This window comes from Lissotriton helveticus, chromosome 4_1 (assembly GCF_964261635.1).
Source record: "Lissotriton helveticus chromosome 4_1, aLisHel1.1, whole genome shotgun sequence".
Lineage (NCBI taxonomy): Eukaryota > Metazoa > Chordata > Amphibia > Caudata > Salamandridae > Lissotriton > Lissotriton helveticus.
The window spans coordinates 2,066,229,088-2,066,250,041 of NC_136063.1; the positions used below are offsets into that span (position 1 = coordinate 2,066,229,088).

At 48.5% G+C, this 20,954-nt stretch overlaps 1 protein-coding gene across 2 annotated transcripts in view; it reads right to left on the minus strand.

Moving 5' to 3' along the window:
* THOC2 (THO complex subunit 2) overlaps positions 1-20,954 on the minus strand; it is a 1,495,542-nt gene that overhangs the window by 313,433 nt on the left and 1,161,155 nt on the right. For both annotated transcript variants that reach the window (XM_078688746.1, XM_078688744.1), the window contains exon 31: positions 14,202-14,635. In XM_078688746.1, the coding sequence (XP_078544872.1) occupies positions 14,202-14,635 (434 nt within the window). The remainder of the gene's footprint in view (positions 1-14,201; positions 14,636-20,954) is intronic.

Below are 20,954 nucleotides of genomic sequence, written 5' to 3' on the forward strand. Positions count from 1 at the left end.
ACCCGGCGCTGGGGTTGAAACTGTCAGTGTGGATCCAGTAAGGGTCCCTACTGCACCCATGGGGCCCGATGGCGTGCCAGCAGGAGCGGACCGCTCAAATATGAGGTGCGTGGCCTCATACAACTCAAAGGGAAAGGTGGCATGGGTCGACTCCGCGGCCGTCTGCGGTGTCGTGGTCGACGGGATAACGTTGCAGTGCCTACTTAGACGCCGCCCCTGCGTGCTGATGTCAGTGCCGACACGATTTTCCATGGCAGAAGCGCAGAGCCATGAAAGACACTGACCACTGGTGAGCTACAACTAGGGCCCTCTAAGTGAGTCCCTATCCCTAGAAATCAGTTCACAGAGCGGGGAGGATGGGTGGGGCGGTAAGGAATCTATAACTAACCTATGTCTCTTATAGATACATCATTAACAAAGGTAAGTAACTTGTTAATCTGAAAGAGACAGTTGGTTATAGATTCCTTTCCTTAGAATAGATACTCCAGCAATGCCATCCCTATAAGAGGGACTGCGAACTAAGTTCACACCAGAACGTCCTGAAGGACCGAACGGGCAAAACAAATAGTTTCTTACCTGTCGGTGTAGTTTTGCAGATTGAAGATTTTCTGGATTCACTATGCTGTGCATTATTCCGCAGTCTAGTGGTTGGGTCCGGAATCGTAGTATTTTTTCTCTTTTTTCCGTGGCCCTGGTGGGTGACAACGTCCCACCATTTGGTGTCTTCCCGTGACGTTGGCGTGCTCCCTCCGGAAGCTCCCACCTTTGGGCGTCATTTTTGGATTCTTTTTTTCTTGTTTTTGTGCCATGTTTGTTTATCCTTTTCCATTCTTCTGAAGTGCTTTTCCATTTTTAAGGAAATATAATCTTTCTTAAATAAATTTTTTTTTCTCTCCTCCGGTCTCATCTTTCTGGCGGAGGTGGGTGGATTCGCTAGTGAATCCAGAAAGTTTTCAAGCTGCAAAACTACACCGACAGGTAAGAAACTATTCGTTTTGCAGGGTGAATCTTTCTGGATTCACTATGCTGTGCATAGACTTTGAAGCGGTTTCTCATGTTTGTGGTGGCTGGGTGGAAGATGAGCGTTGGTTATTGAATATGTGTTGAAGCACCCTTTGTCCGACTTGTGCTTCCTTGTTCATCTGTATATCCACACAGTAGTGCTTCGTGAACGTGTGCACTGAAGCCCATGTTGCCGCCAGGCATATGTCCTGAATTGGTGTGTTAGCTAGGAAAGCTATTGTAGCTCCTTTTTTCCTGGTAGAGTGGGCACGTGTCCCCTCTGCTAGTTCCTGCCCTGCCCGCTTGTGGCAGAACTGTATTGTTTGGGCGATCCATCGCACAATTGTTCCTTTCGTTACTGGTTTCCCCATGAAACTGTTAGCGAAGGACACAAAGAACTGCTTTGTTTTCCTGTGCTCTTTCGTTCTCTCAATGTAGTGCATGACTGCCCTTCTGGCGTCCAGAGTGTGCAGTGCCCTCTCAGCTCTTGTTGCCGGTTTTTGGAAGAAACTCGGTATCTGCACAGTCTGGTTCAAGTGGAACCTTGACACCACCTTCGGCATGAAGTGTGGGTCCGTTCTCATCACCACCCTATCGCTGTGTATCTGTATGTAGGGTTCCTGTAGCGTTAGTGCCTGCAGCTCGCTCACTCTGCGCAGAGAAGTGATTGCTACCAGGAAAGCTGTTTTCATGGTCAGCATTTCTAGGAAGGCCTTGTGAATTGGTTCGAAAGGTTCCTTCATGAGTTCCGTTAGGACTAGGTTAAGGTTCCATGCAGGTGGTGGCACCCTCTTTGGCGGTGCGATCCTCTTTGCGCCCTCCAGGAATCTCTTAACGACCTGTGATGTGAAGAAACTCTTGCACGTTTCTCCTCTCGTGTAAGCGACTATCGCTGCCAAGTGAACCCTCAGTGAGGATGAGGTCAGATTTTTGTCGAGCAGGTGCGTGAGTTACTTTAGTACTGTTGAGTCCTTTTTAATCTTATTGTGTAGCTTTTCCCTCCTGCACCACAGTGTAAATCTCTTCCATTTCGCTACGTAGCACTTCCATGTGCTGGGTCTTTGTGCCTCCCGAAGTACCCTTAGGGTGCTATCTGGCAGTTTCAAATGCGCAAACTATGTCCTCAGGAGCCACGCTACGAGGCTCAGGCTCTCTGGCTCCGGGTGCAGCACTTCTCCGTTTTGCATGGAGAGTAGGTATTTTCTTCTCCCGAATCTGTGGGGTGCACTCTGTCAACTCCATGATCTGCAAGTGGGTGTACGTCGTTACAACGCATGCTTTTACAACGCATGCCTTTATGACGCAACTTTTACAACGCAAGTGGTTACAACGACTTGCGTTGTGGGGCGCTGGATAGTGAATAGTTTAATTTACTATTCCAACTCCAGTCCCCTGGTGAGCCAGTCTGCTTCTACATTGTCCTTTCCTGGTAGATGTATGGCTAGCAGGTCTATCTTGAGTGGGATGGCCCATCTCCATATCTCCTGTGCTAGTTTCGAAAGCGGGGCTGATTGTGTCCCCCCCCTGCTTGTTGATGTAAAACAGCGCTGTTGTGTTGTCTGTCTGGATCAACACTCTCTGGTTGAACAGTTTTGTTTGGAAGGCCTTTATGGCTAGGAAAACGGTCTTCAGCTCCAGGTAATTGATGTGTCGGACCGCATCTGCTGGTGTCCACAGGCCTCTTACTTTGAGTTCCTCCATGTGAGCGCCCCATCCCTTCTGGGACACGTCTGTGGTAATGGTCACTGTTGGCGTTGGTGGCGTCAGAGGCTTCCCCCTTGTTATGCTCCCCATGTTCCACCATGCCATCTCTTTCTGCACTGCGTGCGTTACAACCACTAGATCCTCCCAACGACCTGTTGCTTGTGACCATTGCTCCTGTAGCCATTCCTGTAAAGGTCTCATGTGGAGCCCTACGTTTGGCATTAGGTGTATGCATGATGCCATCATGCCCATGATTTTGCTTGCTGTCCTCACTGTCCGAGCTTGCCCCTTCTGGTAGAGCTGCGTCTCCCTCACGAGCGCTGTCGTTCTCTTCTCGCTGGGTAACACCTTGATCTGTAAGGTGTCGATCTGTGCTCCCAGGAAGATTTTTATTTGTTCTGGTTCCAAGGAGGATTTTCCCCAGTGGATGGAGAATCCTAGGTTCATCAGTGTGCTGGTCACTCTCTGTGCCTGCTGCCTGCACGTCTTGTATGAGCTTGCTTTGATCAGCCAGTCGTCGAGGTAAGGGTACACGTGTATTCCTTCCCTTCGTAGGTGTGCTGCGACTGTTGCGAGGCACTTTGTGAAAACCCGTGGTGCCAATTTGAGTCCGAACGCCAGGGTCTTGAACTGGTAGTGGTCTTCTCCGATGATGAATCTGAGGAGGTGTTTGTGGCCTCTCTTCATTGGGATGTGCAGGTAGGCATCGTTTAGGTCTATGGTGACCATGAAGTCCCCGCCCTGCAATTGGGGAAGTACCTCTTGTAGGGAGGTCATCTTGAACTTTTGCGTTCTTAAGAACTTGTTTAAGAATCTTAGGTCCAGGATGGGTCTCATAGTTTCGTCCACCTTTGGTACCAGGAAGTATGTGGAGTATACGCCCTTGTTCCTTTCCCTGTAAGGTACTGGTTCTATGGCTTGTTTTTGCAGGAGCTCCTTTGCTTCCTCCCAAAGGAGCTCTAGGTCTTACCTGGCTAGTGGCCTTCATATTTTGGCTTCCTGTCCGTTGGCTTTCCTTCCAACTCTGTGCAGTACCCGTACTGTATGATGTTGAGTACCCATTTGTCTGATGTTATACTCTTCCACTCCCTGAAGAAGTGTTTCAGTCTTCCTCCCACTGGTCTTACATGTACGGAGTTGTTTAATTCGCGTAACTCCTGTCCGATGTGTTTGTGCTCCACTCTCTGGGAGTTTTTGCTCGGGTGGGCACATGGAGTTTTATTAAGTCACTTTGAGGCGGGTTGCTGTCCCCCTCTCTTATTCTGTCCACGTCCATTCCCTCTCCCTCGAAAGGACTGGCCTCTTTGTTGGTACTGCCAGGACTGTTTTTGCTGCCCCTGCTGTGTCTGGATGTCTTCTTGGTGGGCTTGTTGGAACGCCTGGTGTGATGTTCCTGGCTGGTTTCCTCCCCTCCCATTAGGTCTTCGTGACGGGGTGCCCCTTTTCGTATCTCTGAACTGCAATGCCCCCATGGATCTTGCAGTCTCGTTATCCTTCTTCAGTTAGCTGAGTTTCTCGTCAACTGGGGCCCCAAACAACGTTTCTCCATTGAACGGTGTGTTGAGGATGCTGTGCTGCACTTCTGGCTTGAAGCCCGAAATTCTGAGCCAGGCTTGTCTTCTTTCCGTGATGCCCATCATCATGAGCCTGCTGGAGGTGTCTGCTCCGTCCAGGGCAGTCTTGAGGCAAGAATTGGCTAGATTCTTCCCCTCTTCGACAAGGTTTTCAGCTCTTTGCTTGAATTCCTGTGGCATGTTCTTTATTAAATGGCCCAGCTCTTCCAGCATCTGGTATTGGTGCCTGTTGAGCAGTGCATTGGAATTCGCCATGCGCCAGTGCATTGCGGCATTCCGTTCAATTCTTCTCCCCGCCAGGTCCATCCTCTTGCTTTCTTTGTCTGGAGGTGGCCCAGAAGTGGTAGGCACATTGGCCCTCTTTCTTGCCGTGGCTGCGATGATGGAGTCTGCTGAGACCGATCCCTGAATGTAGGGTGGGTCCTTGGAGGAATGTTTATACTTTTTCTCCGTCCTGGGAGTGACGGCTTTGCATGTAGCTGGTTCTTTGAAAGCCTCTTTTCCCTGTGCCATGACACTGTCGAGCATGGGCAGGAACTGGCTCCTTGTTTGTGTAGGGAGCAGTGTCTCGAGAAGGAAGTCTGCTTTCTGCTTCTCTTCGTCGAGTTTTACTTTGAAAACTGCAGCTGCATTCCTGATGACTGTGTTGTAGACTCCGATGTCATCCGGCGGCGAGGGCCTCGAGGAATACGTGTCGACTGCTTCCTCTGGGCTCTCGGTGTCGACGTCCTGCCAATCTATTTCCTGAGTCTCCGAAGGTGCAGACCCGAAGAGTGTCCTGCGGTCGTCGTCTCCTTCATCCTCGTAGTAGGCCTCCTCCTCTGCTTGGTCGTCGAAGGTATCGACGCCCACCGACTGTCCTTCAACGTTGTAGTCCTCCTCCTCCGTTTCCTCGACCACCTGTAGCCTAGGTTTCGTCGGGATTGTATATTCCTTCATCCTGGAGTCGAAATCTTTTTTCCGCTGCAGGATGTTTTCCATGTTTGAGGTTTTGCCCTCAATTTTTCGAGACTCGGGGTCTCTCGGTGCCTTAGGGGCCGTAGTCTCTCCTACCTTCTTTGGAGTGTTCGTAATATCGGTCTCTACGACCATGTAGCCGTCGTGTTCGGCGGCGGCGTTGTACTCCTCGTCTGATGATAGCCCCAGGTCTCGAAGGGACGGTGGCTGCCCCCTTGCCCTGCATGGTGGCGTTGGCTATCCTCTATCTCTCCCTCACTCGAAGAGTCTTCAGCGTGAAGGCGGAGCAGGCGTTGCAGTCCTCGCTCTCGTGGTCGACCGGTAGGCAAAGGTTGCGGACCGGGTGCTGGTCCATCTGCACGTACTTGTGGTGGCAGTTACGGCAGAATTTGAAAGGAGTGTTGTTCATCTCATGCGTTCAGGGGGCCCCCTGAGCTTGCATTCTCCGATGGATGTCGAAGTTCTTGAAGTTCTTCTTCTCCTTCGTCGTCCTCTTCGATGATGTAGTCTCTTGTAGTCTTCTCAATCTCTTTTCTTGCAAAAGGTGCGTATTTTTCTTCTTCTTTCTCCAAAAATGTCTGGAGCCCTTTCGGGAATGATCCCGACCCAACCGCGGAAAAAAGAATCTGAAGATGGCGCCCAGGAGTGGGAGCTTCCGCAGGAAGCGTGGCGACGTCACCGGAAATACACCAAAGGTGGGACGTCGACGCCCACCTGGGCTACGAAAAAAAAAAAGAAAAGAAAGAAAAGACGACGAATCCGGACCCAACCACAAGACCGCGGAATAATGCACAGCATAGTGAATCCAGAAAGATTCACGCTGCAAAACTGGGTCGCCCAGAGACGGGCGGTGGTGGTGGGCCATCGTCCTTTCCACAGGAGCCCCTGTGCAGGGCTTGGACCAGGTGCCCAGAAGGTAGTCCGTGAGAGCTTTGTTGAAGGGCAGAAGGGGTTCAGAGGATGTTGCCGCAAGCTAAAGCACCTCTGTCAGGAGATTAATCAGGACTGCCACTGAAGAGAGCTCCAGGCCCAAAGCCTCAGCTGCCATTCGCACCACCACGACGTAGGACGCTCCTCCTACGTAGCCATGGTAGGGGGAGAAAGCATGCCAAGGTCTGGAAAAATGTCCAGACCATTGGCATCACCCAGGTCCTCTCTCCAGTCGGCTCTTCAAGCTGGTCAGCCAAAGGGTCCAGTGAGCCCTCCCAATCCTCATCACCTCTTTCTGGGCTATAGGGAACACCAGGGATGAACAGGGGAACAAATGTACACTCCGGCGTCGGATTTGATGTCAACTGACTTCGGTCCGGCTCTAGGTCCACCCGGGGGGGGAGGATAGGAGGAGAGGGGGGATTTGTTGGAGGATGGGGATGGCATCGGCGCCAAGGAAGGCCGGTAAGATCGACTCGTGTCAATCCGGATCCAGGCGTGGATCCGCGAGGGTCCTCCAGTGCCTTAGCCGCAGATATCAAGGGCCCAGCACTCCCGAACAGCTCTGCGGGGCCTGAAGAGGCACAGGCGGAGTAGGGCTGCCCAAAGATACGGTGGAGGGCTTCGTAAACCGTACGAAGCTGGGTAGGGGACGCCCTGGCTCCTGGAAACGGGGGGAGGTGCGAAGTCTCCCCTGAAGGAGGCACCGGAGACGGACCCTTAGAGCGATGACACTTTGTCTGAACTGGGGCGGCAGAATGGGCTAAAGAACGGTGATGGATTAAACCCAGATCTCTTGACTGGGTGTGAGTGTTTGATTGGTTCAGATGCTCCGTCCATCACCACCCCCATTTGTACCACTTTGTTCGCCATAAGTTGGCAGGGTATGCTCAGACGTGAGTCCCTTGCTCACTTTGCCACTGGATTCAAGCTAGCCGGGCTGAAGACGGCTGAAATGCCAGAAACCGGTCCTCGAAAGCTTGTTTCCGGTCCTGGGAAGGCATGGCTTGGCAGTTCGGGCTGGACTGTTCCCATGAGGCACAGGGTCAGACTGATTTGCATATGGCCATGTCTGAACTGGGGTGGCAGAGTGGACTAAAGAACGGTGATGGATTAAACCCAGATCTCTTGTCTGGGTGTGAGTGTTTGATTGGTTCAGATGCTCCGTCCATCACCACCCCTTTTTGTACCACTTTGTTCGCCATAAGTTGGCAAGGTATGCTCAGACGTGAGTGAGTCCCTTTCTCACTTTGCCACTGGATTCAAGCAAGCCGGGCTGAAGACGGCTGAAATGCCAGAAACCGGTCCTCGGAAGCTTGTTTCCGGTCCAGGGAAGGCATGGCTTGGCAGTTCGGGCTGGACTGTTCCCATGAGGCACAGGGTCAGACTGATTTGCATATGGCCATGTCTGAACTAGGGTGGCAGAGTGGGCTAAAGAACGGTGATGGATTAAACCCAGATCTCTTGACTGGGTGTGAGTGTTTGATTGGTTCAGATGCTCCGTCCATCACCACTCCCTTTTGTACCACACTTTTAGGCCAGGCACAACTCTAAGGAGGAATGTGGAAGAGAAGGGGTGATGGGTCCCAATTCCTTACTCACCGTGTAGAATTAGGCAGTTCTGCTTTTGATTACTTGTTCTGGACAAGGGGAGAACCCTGACCCCCTAAATATGCAGTGGTTACAGAAAAGGATGTCTGGACAAGTTTTTGTGTTCGTTCTGATTCAGGAAAAATTCCAGTAGGCAATGCTTTTCTCTCAAAGACACACCAGTGGGATTTTGCCAGAGACATATTGATCGACTGAGGATCTCTGTACGTTTTAACTCTAGAAGACTCGTAAGCTTAATTGATTACCTGAAAATAATTTCTAAATCACCTTCATATAAACAAATTTCACAATGAAAATCAGCCTATTGGATTTTTTCCTGAATCAGAACGAACACAAAAACTTGTCCAGACATCCTTTTCTGTAAACACCTCTAAGGAGGGCGGCCTGGAGTGGAAAACCAAGGAAGGGTTTCACCATTTTGAATTTGGTGAAACTAGGAACTCTAGGTCAGGTTTATGCCCACTCTTATCAAGAAGTGGTCAGATAGGAAGTGTAGTCACCCCAGGGCTAAGTAGCCCATCCTACACTCCCTTTATATGCCCACTAAATTCAGTATTTAGGGATCCCCCTGACACCAGGGTTCATATTCATCTACTGGGAACCGAAAGAAGGGCAAAGAAGAGTAGAAGTCACGAGAACAGTGGTCCTGCACCAAAACTGGTGCCAAACCCTGCCTGGCTGCTTGCACTGAGACAATCACAAAGACAGACTCTTCCAAGCTGAACAGATTTCTCAAACTCCTGGTAGACTGTTCTTACATTCAACAACCAAGCAGCATCTCCCTTGGGGTGGAGGAGTCCCCCTGCATCTGCAGGCACCATCTGCATCGACCTGGTACTTTGTATTGCTGGCCCGAGTGAGGAACTCTCCAGGAAGCAGTTGTCTTGAGTCCAGTAGACCAGCCCTGTTGCTCTCACCAAGTTTCAAGCTGCAGACCTTCCAGGAGCTTCTCAGCACCAATACCCTTGCAACTAACGAGGCTTGTTGAGTGTCCAGTGTTGGACTGAGTGGTGTCCTTACTGATCTGCCGTGGAGGGTCTTTAGGATCCACAAGATCTTCATCCAAAGTGGCTCTGTCAGCCTGTTTTCTCTCGTTGTCCAGGCTGTCAAAGCCAAGTGAGAGCATACAACTACAGCGCCCTCCTGGACAAAATACCTATGCACCTGAGCCCTCCAGTCCAGGTTCACTTAAACCAGCAGTGTCCCTGTGCTCCAAAGACCCTCAAGAGCCAATCCCCCCCCTTTGGGTTCTGCCGGACTTGTCCCCAAGTCCTCCCCCCCGCCCCCAAGCAGCTTTTTTTGCAGGAACTTATACACACTGCCTTTATAGAGTAGTGCCCGAGGCCAGCAACGCATCCGGCATCTCTGCACCCAGACTCACCAGGGCAGGTAAAACCGAACTGCTGGTGGGTCTTGGACCTTGGCCCCTAAGCACATTAAGTCCCAAAAGGCACCCTCAAGAACCACTTGCAAGTATGTGTATGCAGTGTATGTTTCTCACATAGGATAACATTACTGCGTTCGAGGCGCATACCTCAAAAGAGTTATTCGACTGTATTTTCAATTAGTACTAAAATCAGTAACTGAAAGTACTTACCTGATTCCGATTATCTTGGTGTCTACAAATATATAAAAATCTGTGCTATTTTTCTAAATTAGTCTTGAATTTCTTCTTGAGTGTGTGTCAATTTATTGACTCTGTGTGCAACAAATGCTTAACACTACACTCTGATAAGCCAAAACTCCTCAACCACAATTATACAAATAGATCACTTTGGATTATTAACATAAGCCCTTTAAATCAATAACAGTCGTCTGTATTTTTTGCATGATGTGCCCTTACATTGGTACTACCACATAAAAAGCCAGCTTGCTAGAGTACACAGGAAAATAAGCTCCCATATACATTATTATTGTGGTTTCTTGAAAGGATGCTACTGTTTTTATAACAGATTTGTGCATATGCATCGCTTCTATCAAAACCTATAAAGGTGAAATGGCTTTTAGATTCAAGATTCTCTTGCAAGAAACTGGGAGACAACACACCTACCAACACCTACCCGGTGAGGGTAGGTGTTTTAAAGAAAGAAAAAAATGTCCTCAGAAAGAGGATTACCTATTTTATAAGTCTATAACACAAATAAAGAAAATGCTATTTGGTATATTGGACCTACGTTAGAATTCCTCTTCCACAATAGAGTAAACGCACAACTACAGTATATGTGAAAACCACGCAAACCCTACAGATTCCAATAAAGCAGTGGCTTAACAACATGGATAGAAAGCTCTGTGACAGAGTTGGCTTTAGCTGCCACTGTAGCAATGCTGTAGTCATTGCTGTAGTATGTTAAAAAGATTCACACGCATACACAGCCTTTAGTTTTTGGTTTCAATGTTCCATCTTTTATAGACTATGGAACTTGTGATGTCCTTACTCAAAAGTGGCATATACATTTTTACATCATTTGAATTTGAATTTAAAAACATTTATTGAGCGCGCTTTTACCAAGCGGTTTCATGGCGCTTTAAGGATTACGACCAGCAGATAGCAGCAGAGGAAGTTATTCATGTTAAGTAGAAAAGGCGCTAGAAAAGAGAAAAGTTTTCAAATTTTTCCGGAACTCTAAATAAGAGGATGAAGTACGAAGGGCCAAGGGAAGGGAGTTCCAGAACACGGGTGCAAGGGTTGCAAATTTAGCCCCGCCAGCTTTCTTTTTCTTGAAGCGGGGGATGGTCAGAAGTGCCATGTGGGTTGAGCGGAGTTCTCTGCCCGGTAAGTAGGGACTGATAGCTGAGCTGATGAACTCGGGGGCAGTGCCCATCCTGGCCTGGAAATTGAGGCAGCCTAGTTTAAATAGGGATGGTTCTCTCACGGGCAGCCAGTGCAGTGCCTTCAGCAGTGGAGTGGCTCGATGGTATTTGGGCAATCCATGAATCAGGCGGGCAGCCTGGTTCTGCACTAGCTGCAAGCGGTGTAAGGCGTAGGCCGGCGCGCCGTTGTAGATTATGTTACCATAATCAAGGCGCGAAAGCACCATAGCCATAATAATGACCCTTAACGCCGGGAGAGAAAAAAACCGGGATATTTTCCTAATTATCCTAAGGGAGAGGAAACAGGAGGATACCACCGAACTAACTTGGGAGTGCACCGAAAGTTGTGAATTTAGCAGAATCCCAAGGGTCTTGACTTTGGGGACCGGGAGTGGGGGAACACCGAGTGAAGGGGGCCAAAATGACGGGGACCATGGACTGCAACCACCTCCAGTCAAGACTAACTCAGTCTTGTCTGGATTGAGCTTGAGGTGGTTGCAGTTCATCCAGTCCTGAATAAATAGCATAACGGTTTGAACGTTCTGGGCAGACGAGGGGGAATGGGAAAGATTGAAGATTAGCTGGAGGTCGTCGGCGTAATTGAACACCGTGACCTCCAGCTGCTGCAACATAAAAATGAGGGGGAAAATGTATAAATTAAACAAGAGGGGGGAAAGTGATGAACCCTGGGGGACGCCACACTCCACCTTGCGGGAGGCGGCAGTGAAGTCAGCAAGGTGGACCGCTTGAGCCCTATCACATAGGAAGGACTCAAGCCATGAAAGGGCTAAGCCCTCTATGCCCGCCGCCTTGACACGGGAGAGAAGGGTGGAGTGGTCCACCGTATCAAAGGCGGCGGACAGGTCCAGAAGGATGAGGGCCTGCGGGAGATTGGTGTCAATACCCTTGCGAAGTCCATCCATTACCGAAATCACTACCTTCTCCGTGGAGTGTAGCGGTCGGAAGCCTGCCTGGCGGGGGGAGAGACAGTGATTTGCTTCCACATGAGCACTTAGGGTGGTGGTGACGTGAGTTTCCAAAACCTTTCCCAGATAGGGTAGCAGGGAAATGGGGCGGTAATTGGAAGGGGATGAAGGGTCAACACCAGGCTTTTTCAGGATTGGAATAACGACCGCTGCTTTGTGGAAATTGGGAACAACACCGTTGCTAAGCGAGTCGTTAAGGAGTGTGAGGGGAGGGACAGGGCAATTTAGGTAGATCTTTCTAAGAATGTGAGCAGGGCCGAAGTCCAGAGGAGATCCAGATTTTACCCGTTGGAGCAACGGGGGAAGGGAGTCCAAGGTCAGTGGAGGAATAATGGTAAGTTTAGAAGCAGTGGGAGGGGGAGAGGGGTTGACGAATGTTGGTGAGGGGGGGGTATGTTAATTTTAATTTTTGCAACCTTCTCAAGAAAGAATTCATTGAGCGAGTTGCATAGATGTTGGGAAGGGGGGGATCGTGGCCGTGGATCTGTTGGATGAAGCTAATTCGTGCACCGTGGCAAAGATTTCTTTAGACTGGGACTCGGCCACTAATATCCTATTAGAATAAAAAGCTGTCTTGGCCTCAAGGATGGCTTTTTTGTAGGTCTGGAGAACAGAGAGGTATGCGATTTTCAGTGTAGGGCAGTAGGCTCTCCTCCACGCTCGCTCAGCTCTCCGCGCAGATAGCTTTTTTGCCTTAAGGTCTGAGTTAAACCATCTGTTGGCTGTGTGAGCTCTTTTAACTGTAACCCGTCTCAGGGGAGCGAATTCATTGCCTGATTGAGTCAGCCAGTTATTGATGGTTGCCAGCTGGGCAGGGGCAGTGAGGCCTGAGAGATCAGGGCTGGTCTTGGCCAGGGACGAGCAGAAGGAGGGCATGACAGCTTTGCCCCATTTCCTGACCCAGATGTTCTTACGGAGTGGAGGCTTAGCATCAGGGGCTAGGGCAAGGGAAAATGAGATGAGGGAGTGATCGGACCAGAGGCAGGGGGAAACAATAGGAGGTGAGGTAGGGACATTTAAAGCCCAAATCTGGTCCAACATGTGACCGTGGGTATGAGTGGGGCTGTGAATGTAAGAAGTAAAATTGAGACTATTCATGAGGTCGGTAAAGTCCCTAGAGTGGGGACTTTCAGCTGGGTCATTGGTCCAAAAGTTGAGATCCCCTAGGACTAGGACTGAAGAATTGTTAATCGCCAGAGTGGCTAGGAGTTCTTGAAAGCTAAAATTAAAAGACGGGGTAAGTTGTGGGGGACGATAAACAAGAACACAAGTCAAGGGTGTCTGATAGGAGGTCGAGCGTGCTACCAGGTAGTCCACTTCCGGAATTGGGGGAGAGGGGATAATCTGAAAGTGGAGATCAGTACGAGCTATCAGGGCCACTCCTCCACCCCTCTTGCCCTCCGGCCGATCCGCTCGGATGGCAGAGTATGAAGGGGGCAATATGGCTAGAATATTGGGTAGGGAGTCCGCCTTAAACCAAGTCTCTGTTAAAAACAAGAGATCGGGTGCATGCGTGTCGATGTAGTCAGATAGCTCGTGCTGATGACTAACCGCAGACCTGGTATTGAGTAGTGTGGCCGAGAAGTTGAAAGCCGGAGCTTGGGGAGTGAAGGAATGGTCAAGGATCGAGGATGATGAGACATGCGAGAGTATCATTTGTGACACAATAGCGGGAGGAGAACGGGAAGGGGGAGTAAACAGGCCAAGGGCAGACACATGGGTTGCTACAGAGGAAGAGATGGTGCCAGGAAGCCAGTAAGAGCAAAGTTGACATGGGGAGTAAGTAACCAGACGGGCAGAGTGGGGTGCCCCTAGCCCCTGCCAGCCGCGGACGGGCGCAGACGGGCTTAACTCAGGCGCAACTCCGGCGCGCCTTCGTCGCGCCCGCTGCGCTCGTCCGCTGCGCTGACACATGTGGGCCGTTTAGATAGAGGAGTAGCGAGTTAACATCTAAAATGTTAATCATGATGTTGGTAATAACACCAACTTAAGCGTGCCACAGGACATTGAAAGTTATCACTTACTGGAGGCAGAGTCTTATTGCAATGACATGGCATCAAATGAAAATACACTTACAATATTGTAACAAATCCTGCTATCAAGGAATATGGTAAAGATATGGCTCAATGTCGCCTGAGGAACTCGAGAAACCATTGTCTTTGTGATACCATTCGACAATATTGATGCTGAGATTTAAGAACCATGTGCCAGTAAAAGCATGACTTCCTTGTCAGTACGGACCTTGACCTGAGCAAGCATGGTCATGATTTAATATGAAAGCACATGTGCTTAGATATTGCTTTTTAGTGACACATTGTCACTGGGCACAATACTTTTAATGTGCCCCTGAGGTGGTGGATGAGATTTGAGACTAATGAACTAACAGTTACTAGAGAATCGTTTTTGAAGGTGTGTTTCTAGCCCTCAGGAGGATAGTGAAGTTTATTTTATGGAGACAGAAGCAGGTGATCAAATCACTTCACATAGATTATTTGGCTAGCTATAACAGTATATCTTTACTAAATCCTGATTGCATTTTTTAAACTATCTACTACTTTTACTTGGCTAACTGTACACATAACACTTTACACCTCCTGACATCACATATCCAAGTAAAATAAATTACCCCTTTCAGATTCCAGTGGCTCAGAGCGGGAAACTGGTGACTTCAAGGACCCAGCAGCGGCTGACTTTTCTCCTTTCATGTTTTCCTTGGATTTGTTATCCTTCGCCCCCTCTCTTTCTCTAGACGGCTCCTTTTCTTTCTCCTTCTCGGCAGCAGATTTTGATTCGTTGTTGGCAACAGGAGTTTTCGATCGGTCTTCTTTACTAATTTTGTCTTCCTTCTTGTTTTTTTCCTTTTCTTTGTCAGATTTTGGTGTTTTCTCCTTTGGTTCTCTAGGTTTATCTTCTCTATTTGCCCGTTCTTCCTTCTGTTTTTCTTTGCCCTCCTTTCCTGGGGCCTTCACTTCCAGTGGAACAGCAGGGTTTTTTTCTTTTTTTTCTCTTTCCTTTTCTTTCCCAATCTTTTCTCGCTCTTCTTTTTCTTTAATAACTTTGCTACAAAAAATGGTTTAAAGCATGTTAATTTTTTTAATTCACAGTAGTATGGTAGAATTCACATATTGCCATTTTCTAAACTGTGTCTTTCTGATAAGAGGAACATCTGCAATTCAATAAAGACTAAAATCATTTATAAAAAATACATATTACTTGTGTGTATTTCTCTTTAAAATCATCTCATTAGCAGACAGACTTGTCAATCACACACATAGGCTTGAAAGCAATGTACCCTATTTACAAACATTATAGTGTTTTTACTTAAAAAAAAAGTAACATTATTTGCTTACGAGTATGACAAAAATGCTCTATTGATACGCAAACCGAAGCATCTTGGCGCTAGAAACAAAAACAGTAGGAAAGAAACAAAACTATAAAGAAGCTCTGAGGACAGAACACTATATTCTTAGAAGAAATGCTTCCAAACCCCAGAAAGAGAGTGCCTGACAGCCAAGATTTGGAATACAAAAATTATCTTTGCTGCACTTTTAAATACTGAAAAATTGTGAATGGTGCATGGCTACTATGAAAAACTGTTCCACAGCCTGGACCCTGAAATCCAGACCTATCTCCCAATAGAACACATACACTTACCTGGAGCACATCCTGGTGCCTCTTCTTGATCACAAAGGCCAAATGGGCAGCACATGTTGACCACATTAAATAAGAAGGTAGATTTTGTAGTAGGCTCTGTTAACAAGTTATAACGTCTTAAATAAGATTACATTTCTTACCAACTGCCAGTCTAGTTTGTGTTTTTCTTGCATGACACGATCCAACTTTATTATCCTATCACCACTCCCACTACCATGTTCTGAAAGCGCTGTACTCTGGCAATGGAGCAGGAAGGAAGCCACAATTAAGAAGCACTGCAGTAGTAAAGATGGAAAAGGAAACAGGCACCCTCCACCTGACCAAATATCTCCCCAGCAGCTAAGGCAGACACTCCTCAAGGTTTATAAGACAACATACCAGTGAACAACACCTTCTAATTTTGGGAAGAAAGATTAGATAATAAAATCGGCGGTGTAACCAATTATCTTGGCCAAAGCTCAGGGGACGAGAGCTCACTGCCTCCTATTACCAGCACATCAGTCTTATCTCCACTGAACATTAAAAAAGTTAGAAGACATCCATTGCTGAATGCCTAAAAGATAGTCTATCAGCAATGAGATGGAGTTAGTGAAGGATTGGTCAAATATCAGAAGCAGTTGAGTATTGTAGGACTCTTTCTTTAGATTTCTTTGGACCCTTTCGCTTGGGACTTAGAATAATCTTGCTTCTTCTGGTCACCACCACCATGAGACTTGTTTCACCCTGGTACAAACCCATTTGTCTGCCTTCTTTCTAATTTTTGGTCATAATCGTGCAAATTACTCCCATGAAGCCAGCCTTCGAAAGCCTTAATAGAACTATCAATAAAATCTACCCAGTCTTCACTGTGTGCCTTCTGTGTCTCTCGAAACTTGACCCGGTATTGCTCAGTGGTTAACCCAAACCCATCTATGAGTGCACTCTTCAAGACTTTGTAATTATCTGCATCTTCATCCATCACAGTCAAGAGGTTGTCTCTACCTTAGGTAGCAAAGGAGAGCCACAGGATAGTTGACCACAGCTCCTGAGGAACCTTCTGAACTTTACAGGCCCTCTCTAATAAAGTAATCCACTTATGGATGTCATCACCCTCCTGGTGGGACTATTCTGCTCAATTTACTAGTGTCAAAGGAGTGTTCCATAACCCTAGGCTCACTAGTGCTGCCACCATGAGACTCTAATCTCAAATTCTTCCTAGCTCTCTGAACTTCTAGGATCTCCTTATCTAGGGCTAACTGCTCTTTCTGGACTCTGAGCTTCGCTCTAACAAGTTTGAGTAGGCAATATTCCCTGTCTAAGGAGTCCTCTCTCTTGCTAGAGATGGAGGTCCCTATTGAACTGGCAGAGGAGGTTGAATTAACTGAGGAGGACCTGGACCTCCCCTGAACCCTTTGTAATCTCCCAGGAGGAATAAAGGGGGACCTACCTACAGGGCCTCCCTCTGACTCACTAGAACTATTCCCTGGGGGGACTAGAGTTCTCCAGTAAGGGATCTTCAGACTCCTCCTAGACATACTAAGAAGCAGTCCTGGGTATTGGACACCCATGGCCTTCTGCAACCACCAATACCCAAGTTATCCTGCCCTTCTGACCTATCAACATTTTGGAGGTCATCCTGCAGGAGCATCTCTAAGAGCTGCTCTTTGGTAGGGTTGCTACCAGTCTTAAGTTTCCTAAATACATACAGGGTCCTGAGGTCCTGGAACTTAAACCACTGTACCTATAGGGTTGAACCCTACTGGACTCATCAACCTGAGACACGGTACTAGGTGTGGTGTAATGAACATACCTACCCTAGTGAACTCAACTTCCAAACATTGGAGAAAGGGTGGTGTTAAGACCCTTGACAGCAAATCCAAAAAGGTTCAGAAGAACTTACTTGATCATAATATTTTATATGTGCCTAGCTAGTGATAGTTTTTCATGTAACCTTCACTTTGATTAAGTGGTAAAACAGTGCAGGCTATAATCCCAACCGCTACACACCAATGTAGAAGACTGGCTAGCATGTGGTGCACACGTAAAGGAGTGATGCACCTTGCACTAATCCACACAACTCTTTTGGTGCTTTAATCAGTTTTTTATCATCTTAGGCTCTCAAAGTGGTAGCTGTGGAGAGCAGCCTTCAGGCCTATCTTGAAGGTGTGTAAAGCAGCGTGTTTACCACATTTAATCAACAGTGTAGATTAGATGAAAAAGGTAAGTCTATTTTTTATGCAACACAATCACTAACATAGTTTAAATCTCCTACCCAGAGATCTCAACAATGCACACAAGAATACTTCAAAACAATCAGGAAAGAAGCACAAATATACACTAGTCTCATGGGGGAGACTGAATCATATACTAAGAAAGAGGATGCGGACTGCAAGGAAGAACGGGACTTGGACCAGAAGACTCAGGAGCTGGGGAACCAATGAACCACCCATGGTAAGTACCCAGGAACCCCATGGAGGTTGTGTGCAGAGTGGAAACACAGCAGCGTGACCAATAGAAGGCAACAGAGAAGTTTCAGTTGCAGTTTTAAAGAAGGACCCCTCCCAAAGAAACCCTTTGGAAGATGGAAGGTTGGTGAGCCACCCAACCCCTTGGATGCCCCCAGGTTACATGCACAACGGAAGCTGGGAGCATAGGGTTAAAGTGACATTGGAAATTGTCGTAAATGACAAATGAAGACTTCGGAGAAAATGCCTCTGGAGAAGCCAGAATCCAAGGTGGAATCCAAGGGTGGCTTCTTGAAGAGGAGAACCTGCAAGCAGAGGGGACAGAGTCTATGCCAATGAGAGGTGACCAGGCGGCAAGGAAGCACAATGCCCACCGATGTAAAGAGGTTCAGGAGTGAGGACAATGACCTTGTCGCTGCACAAACAGGGCAGCCCACTGAAGCAAAGGAAGAACCTCAAGAGGACCCACAGGCCAAAGGCACAGGAGTCGCAAGAGGACCTTCCAGCTCAACAAAGATGTAGGCCCACTGTGCAAGGGATGCAGTGAGGACGTTGATCTTTGAGGGATGAGGTGCTGGAGGCTGGAGCGTCTTGAAGATCTCAGGAGTGCACAGCCAACAAGCATTGGCAATAGCAATTCAACGTGGTGCACAGGGGTTTGGACCTAGCAGCTCCGACGAGGGATACTGTCCTTAAAATTGCAGAGAAGACAGGTCAGGTCTCTAGGGAGCTGCAGAACCACCAACTGTATTGCTGGGCCTCAGGAAGTCCGTAGGACGACGGGAGCAGAAGACCGGTCAGCTTTGTTGGGGTGCCTGCAGATGCAGGAGAGTGACTTCTTCACTCCAAGGGAGATTTCTTCAGATGTCCTTGATGCCCACAGGCCTTCTGGAGAACCTGGGTGTAGCACAGACAACGACAAGGCAGAAGACTTGAAGAACAGAAAGACCAGAAGCAGAATTCTTCCTTGATGCAGTTTCAGTTCCAGTCCAAGTTCAAGTGTCCAGACGGTCGAAGAGTGTCTTGGTTTCAGAGAGGAGTCTTATTCAACGACGAATTTGAGGACCCACCCTCAGGGGAGCCCTTAAAAATTCAAGGACCCACCTTCCTTCTGCTTTCGCCAAGCCTCTGCTTCCTGAAGGAGAATCTTTTCTCCGTCATGAAGAGTGTACCTGGAGAATGTTTTACACATCTGACAAGAGTCAGGAATATGACTTTCAGGTAAACAGAGTATACAAACTTTGTGAGGATCAGCCTTGATCTTTTTCCTGCCACAGTCTGGACACTTATCAAAAAGAGATGGCCTAGAAGACCTAAACCATGTTCCATGGCGAAAGTAGAAAAAAAGTCACCTAAACGAGCAAATGAAGGCACATTTTTAACCCAGGAAATGTGCTGAGAAACCAGAGTTAACAGAGGCACTAAGATCTCACCGGGGTCGACGACAGGAATCGTCGAAGCTGTGGAGCTATGCGCTAACCCCAGGGGGCACCAGGAAGACATCAAGGCGGGCAGCGTCCAACAGAATGGAGCTGTATTGATTAGAGGGCCGCCCCCGGCAGAGGAAGATAGCAGGACGGTGGGGGCATTGAAATTGAACGGGCCCCAGGAGCAAAGGTGAGAGCTCCTGCTGTGCTGGTGAGATGTGGCGCACTGCGACTGCACCCAGCACCTCAAACGTTGCCACACCCAGACAGGAACCATGCCCAATAGATAGCAGGAGCACTGGGAGAATAAGTGAGGAACCTCCGTGCCCCGGACTCGGGGAGGCTCTCTGGGAGTGCGACCCTAAGATGGCAGCCCGGTGAGCTGCAGACAGGCCTGAGGCGCTGCACGCTTCAGTGGGATGGGCGAAGACGGAGCTGCTGCCCAAAGGGTGATTGGTGGCCGGAAAAGAAGCGCACACTGGGCAATGCAGGCGTCTGTGGGGGCCCACAGGGCAGCACTACATACCCCTTGGCACCGGACCTCAACACGGCGGCCACCCAGGAGGAGTAGAACAGCACCAGACACAAGAAGAAGCTCCCACAGAGGCTCTACATAAAAGTCAACCCTACAACGCACTGAAGGGATCCGATATCCTGCAGGACTATACTCAAGGCAGGAGGGATACCACACCACAGACAAGTTTCAGTCCCCCTGCAAGGTATAGTTCATGCTCTCAGGCGTCACAAACAATAACTGCTCTGGCGGAAGGTGTTCACAACTCCTCCAGCAGGATTTTCTTCTCAAGACCAGAGGATTCAAAGCCTCAACTGCCTTTGAAATGCAAATCCAGCTTCCCTCAGACCTGCAGAACGCTACCCCCTGCCCTGAGGTCCATTTGGCACCACAATACGTGGGAAATTAGCTAGTCAGAAGGCGTGTCACTTACATGCTAGGCACACGCCTAAGGTGGGTAACCTGAAATGAACAGTCGAAAAAGGGTCAGGATTACATCCACTCGTCGCAGAAAGTGGTCATGTAGGGACTGTAGACAACCCAGATGTAGGCAGCCCATTGCTTTCTTCCCTAAACTCCCCTATATTCAATACTTCGGGGTCTCCTGACAGCAGAGAGACAATCGTCTACCTGGGAACAGAAGGAGGACAAAGAAGAGCCGTCACCGTGAGAACAGAGGAAAAACACCTAACTTGGCACCAAACCCTGACTGGTCGCTGACACCTCGACAATTGCAAAGACCCAACTTGTTCAAAAGCTGTGCATCCTCCCGAAACCCTTGGAGGTCTGTCCAGCGCTTCAACAACCACTTAGCATATCCCTTGGGGCGGCGGAGCCATCCCCCTGCATCTGCAGACACCGACTGCACTGAACCGCATGAAAGCCCCTGACATATAATTGGACTTGGCATGAGGGCACCCCTTATCAATGGGGATGCCCATATATAGGTCATAAATTGTTCACATCAGCGATACTCATCACTTCTGATTTGTGAATTATTATGCTACACCAGCGACTACCTTTATGTGATACATACATAAATTATCCACGTTCATCTGTATAAATTGATGTATATACCATGTGTATGCAGCCCTATGGTGCTACACGACAGCTGCCCTGAGGAAGTCTTATCTCAGCAAAGAGCTCTTCAGCATCGTAAAGGAACTCTCCAACCCCAGCGCCAACACTAACGTCATCCCGCCCTCACAAGAACTATGCGACTCACTAGCCATCTTCTTATACCGCAAGATCGCGGACATCCACGACAACTTCAACACCACGACCGCCCCGACTATGCCAGACTCCACCTCCCCTGTGAACACCACCAGCGCCAACCGCCC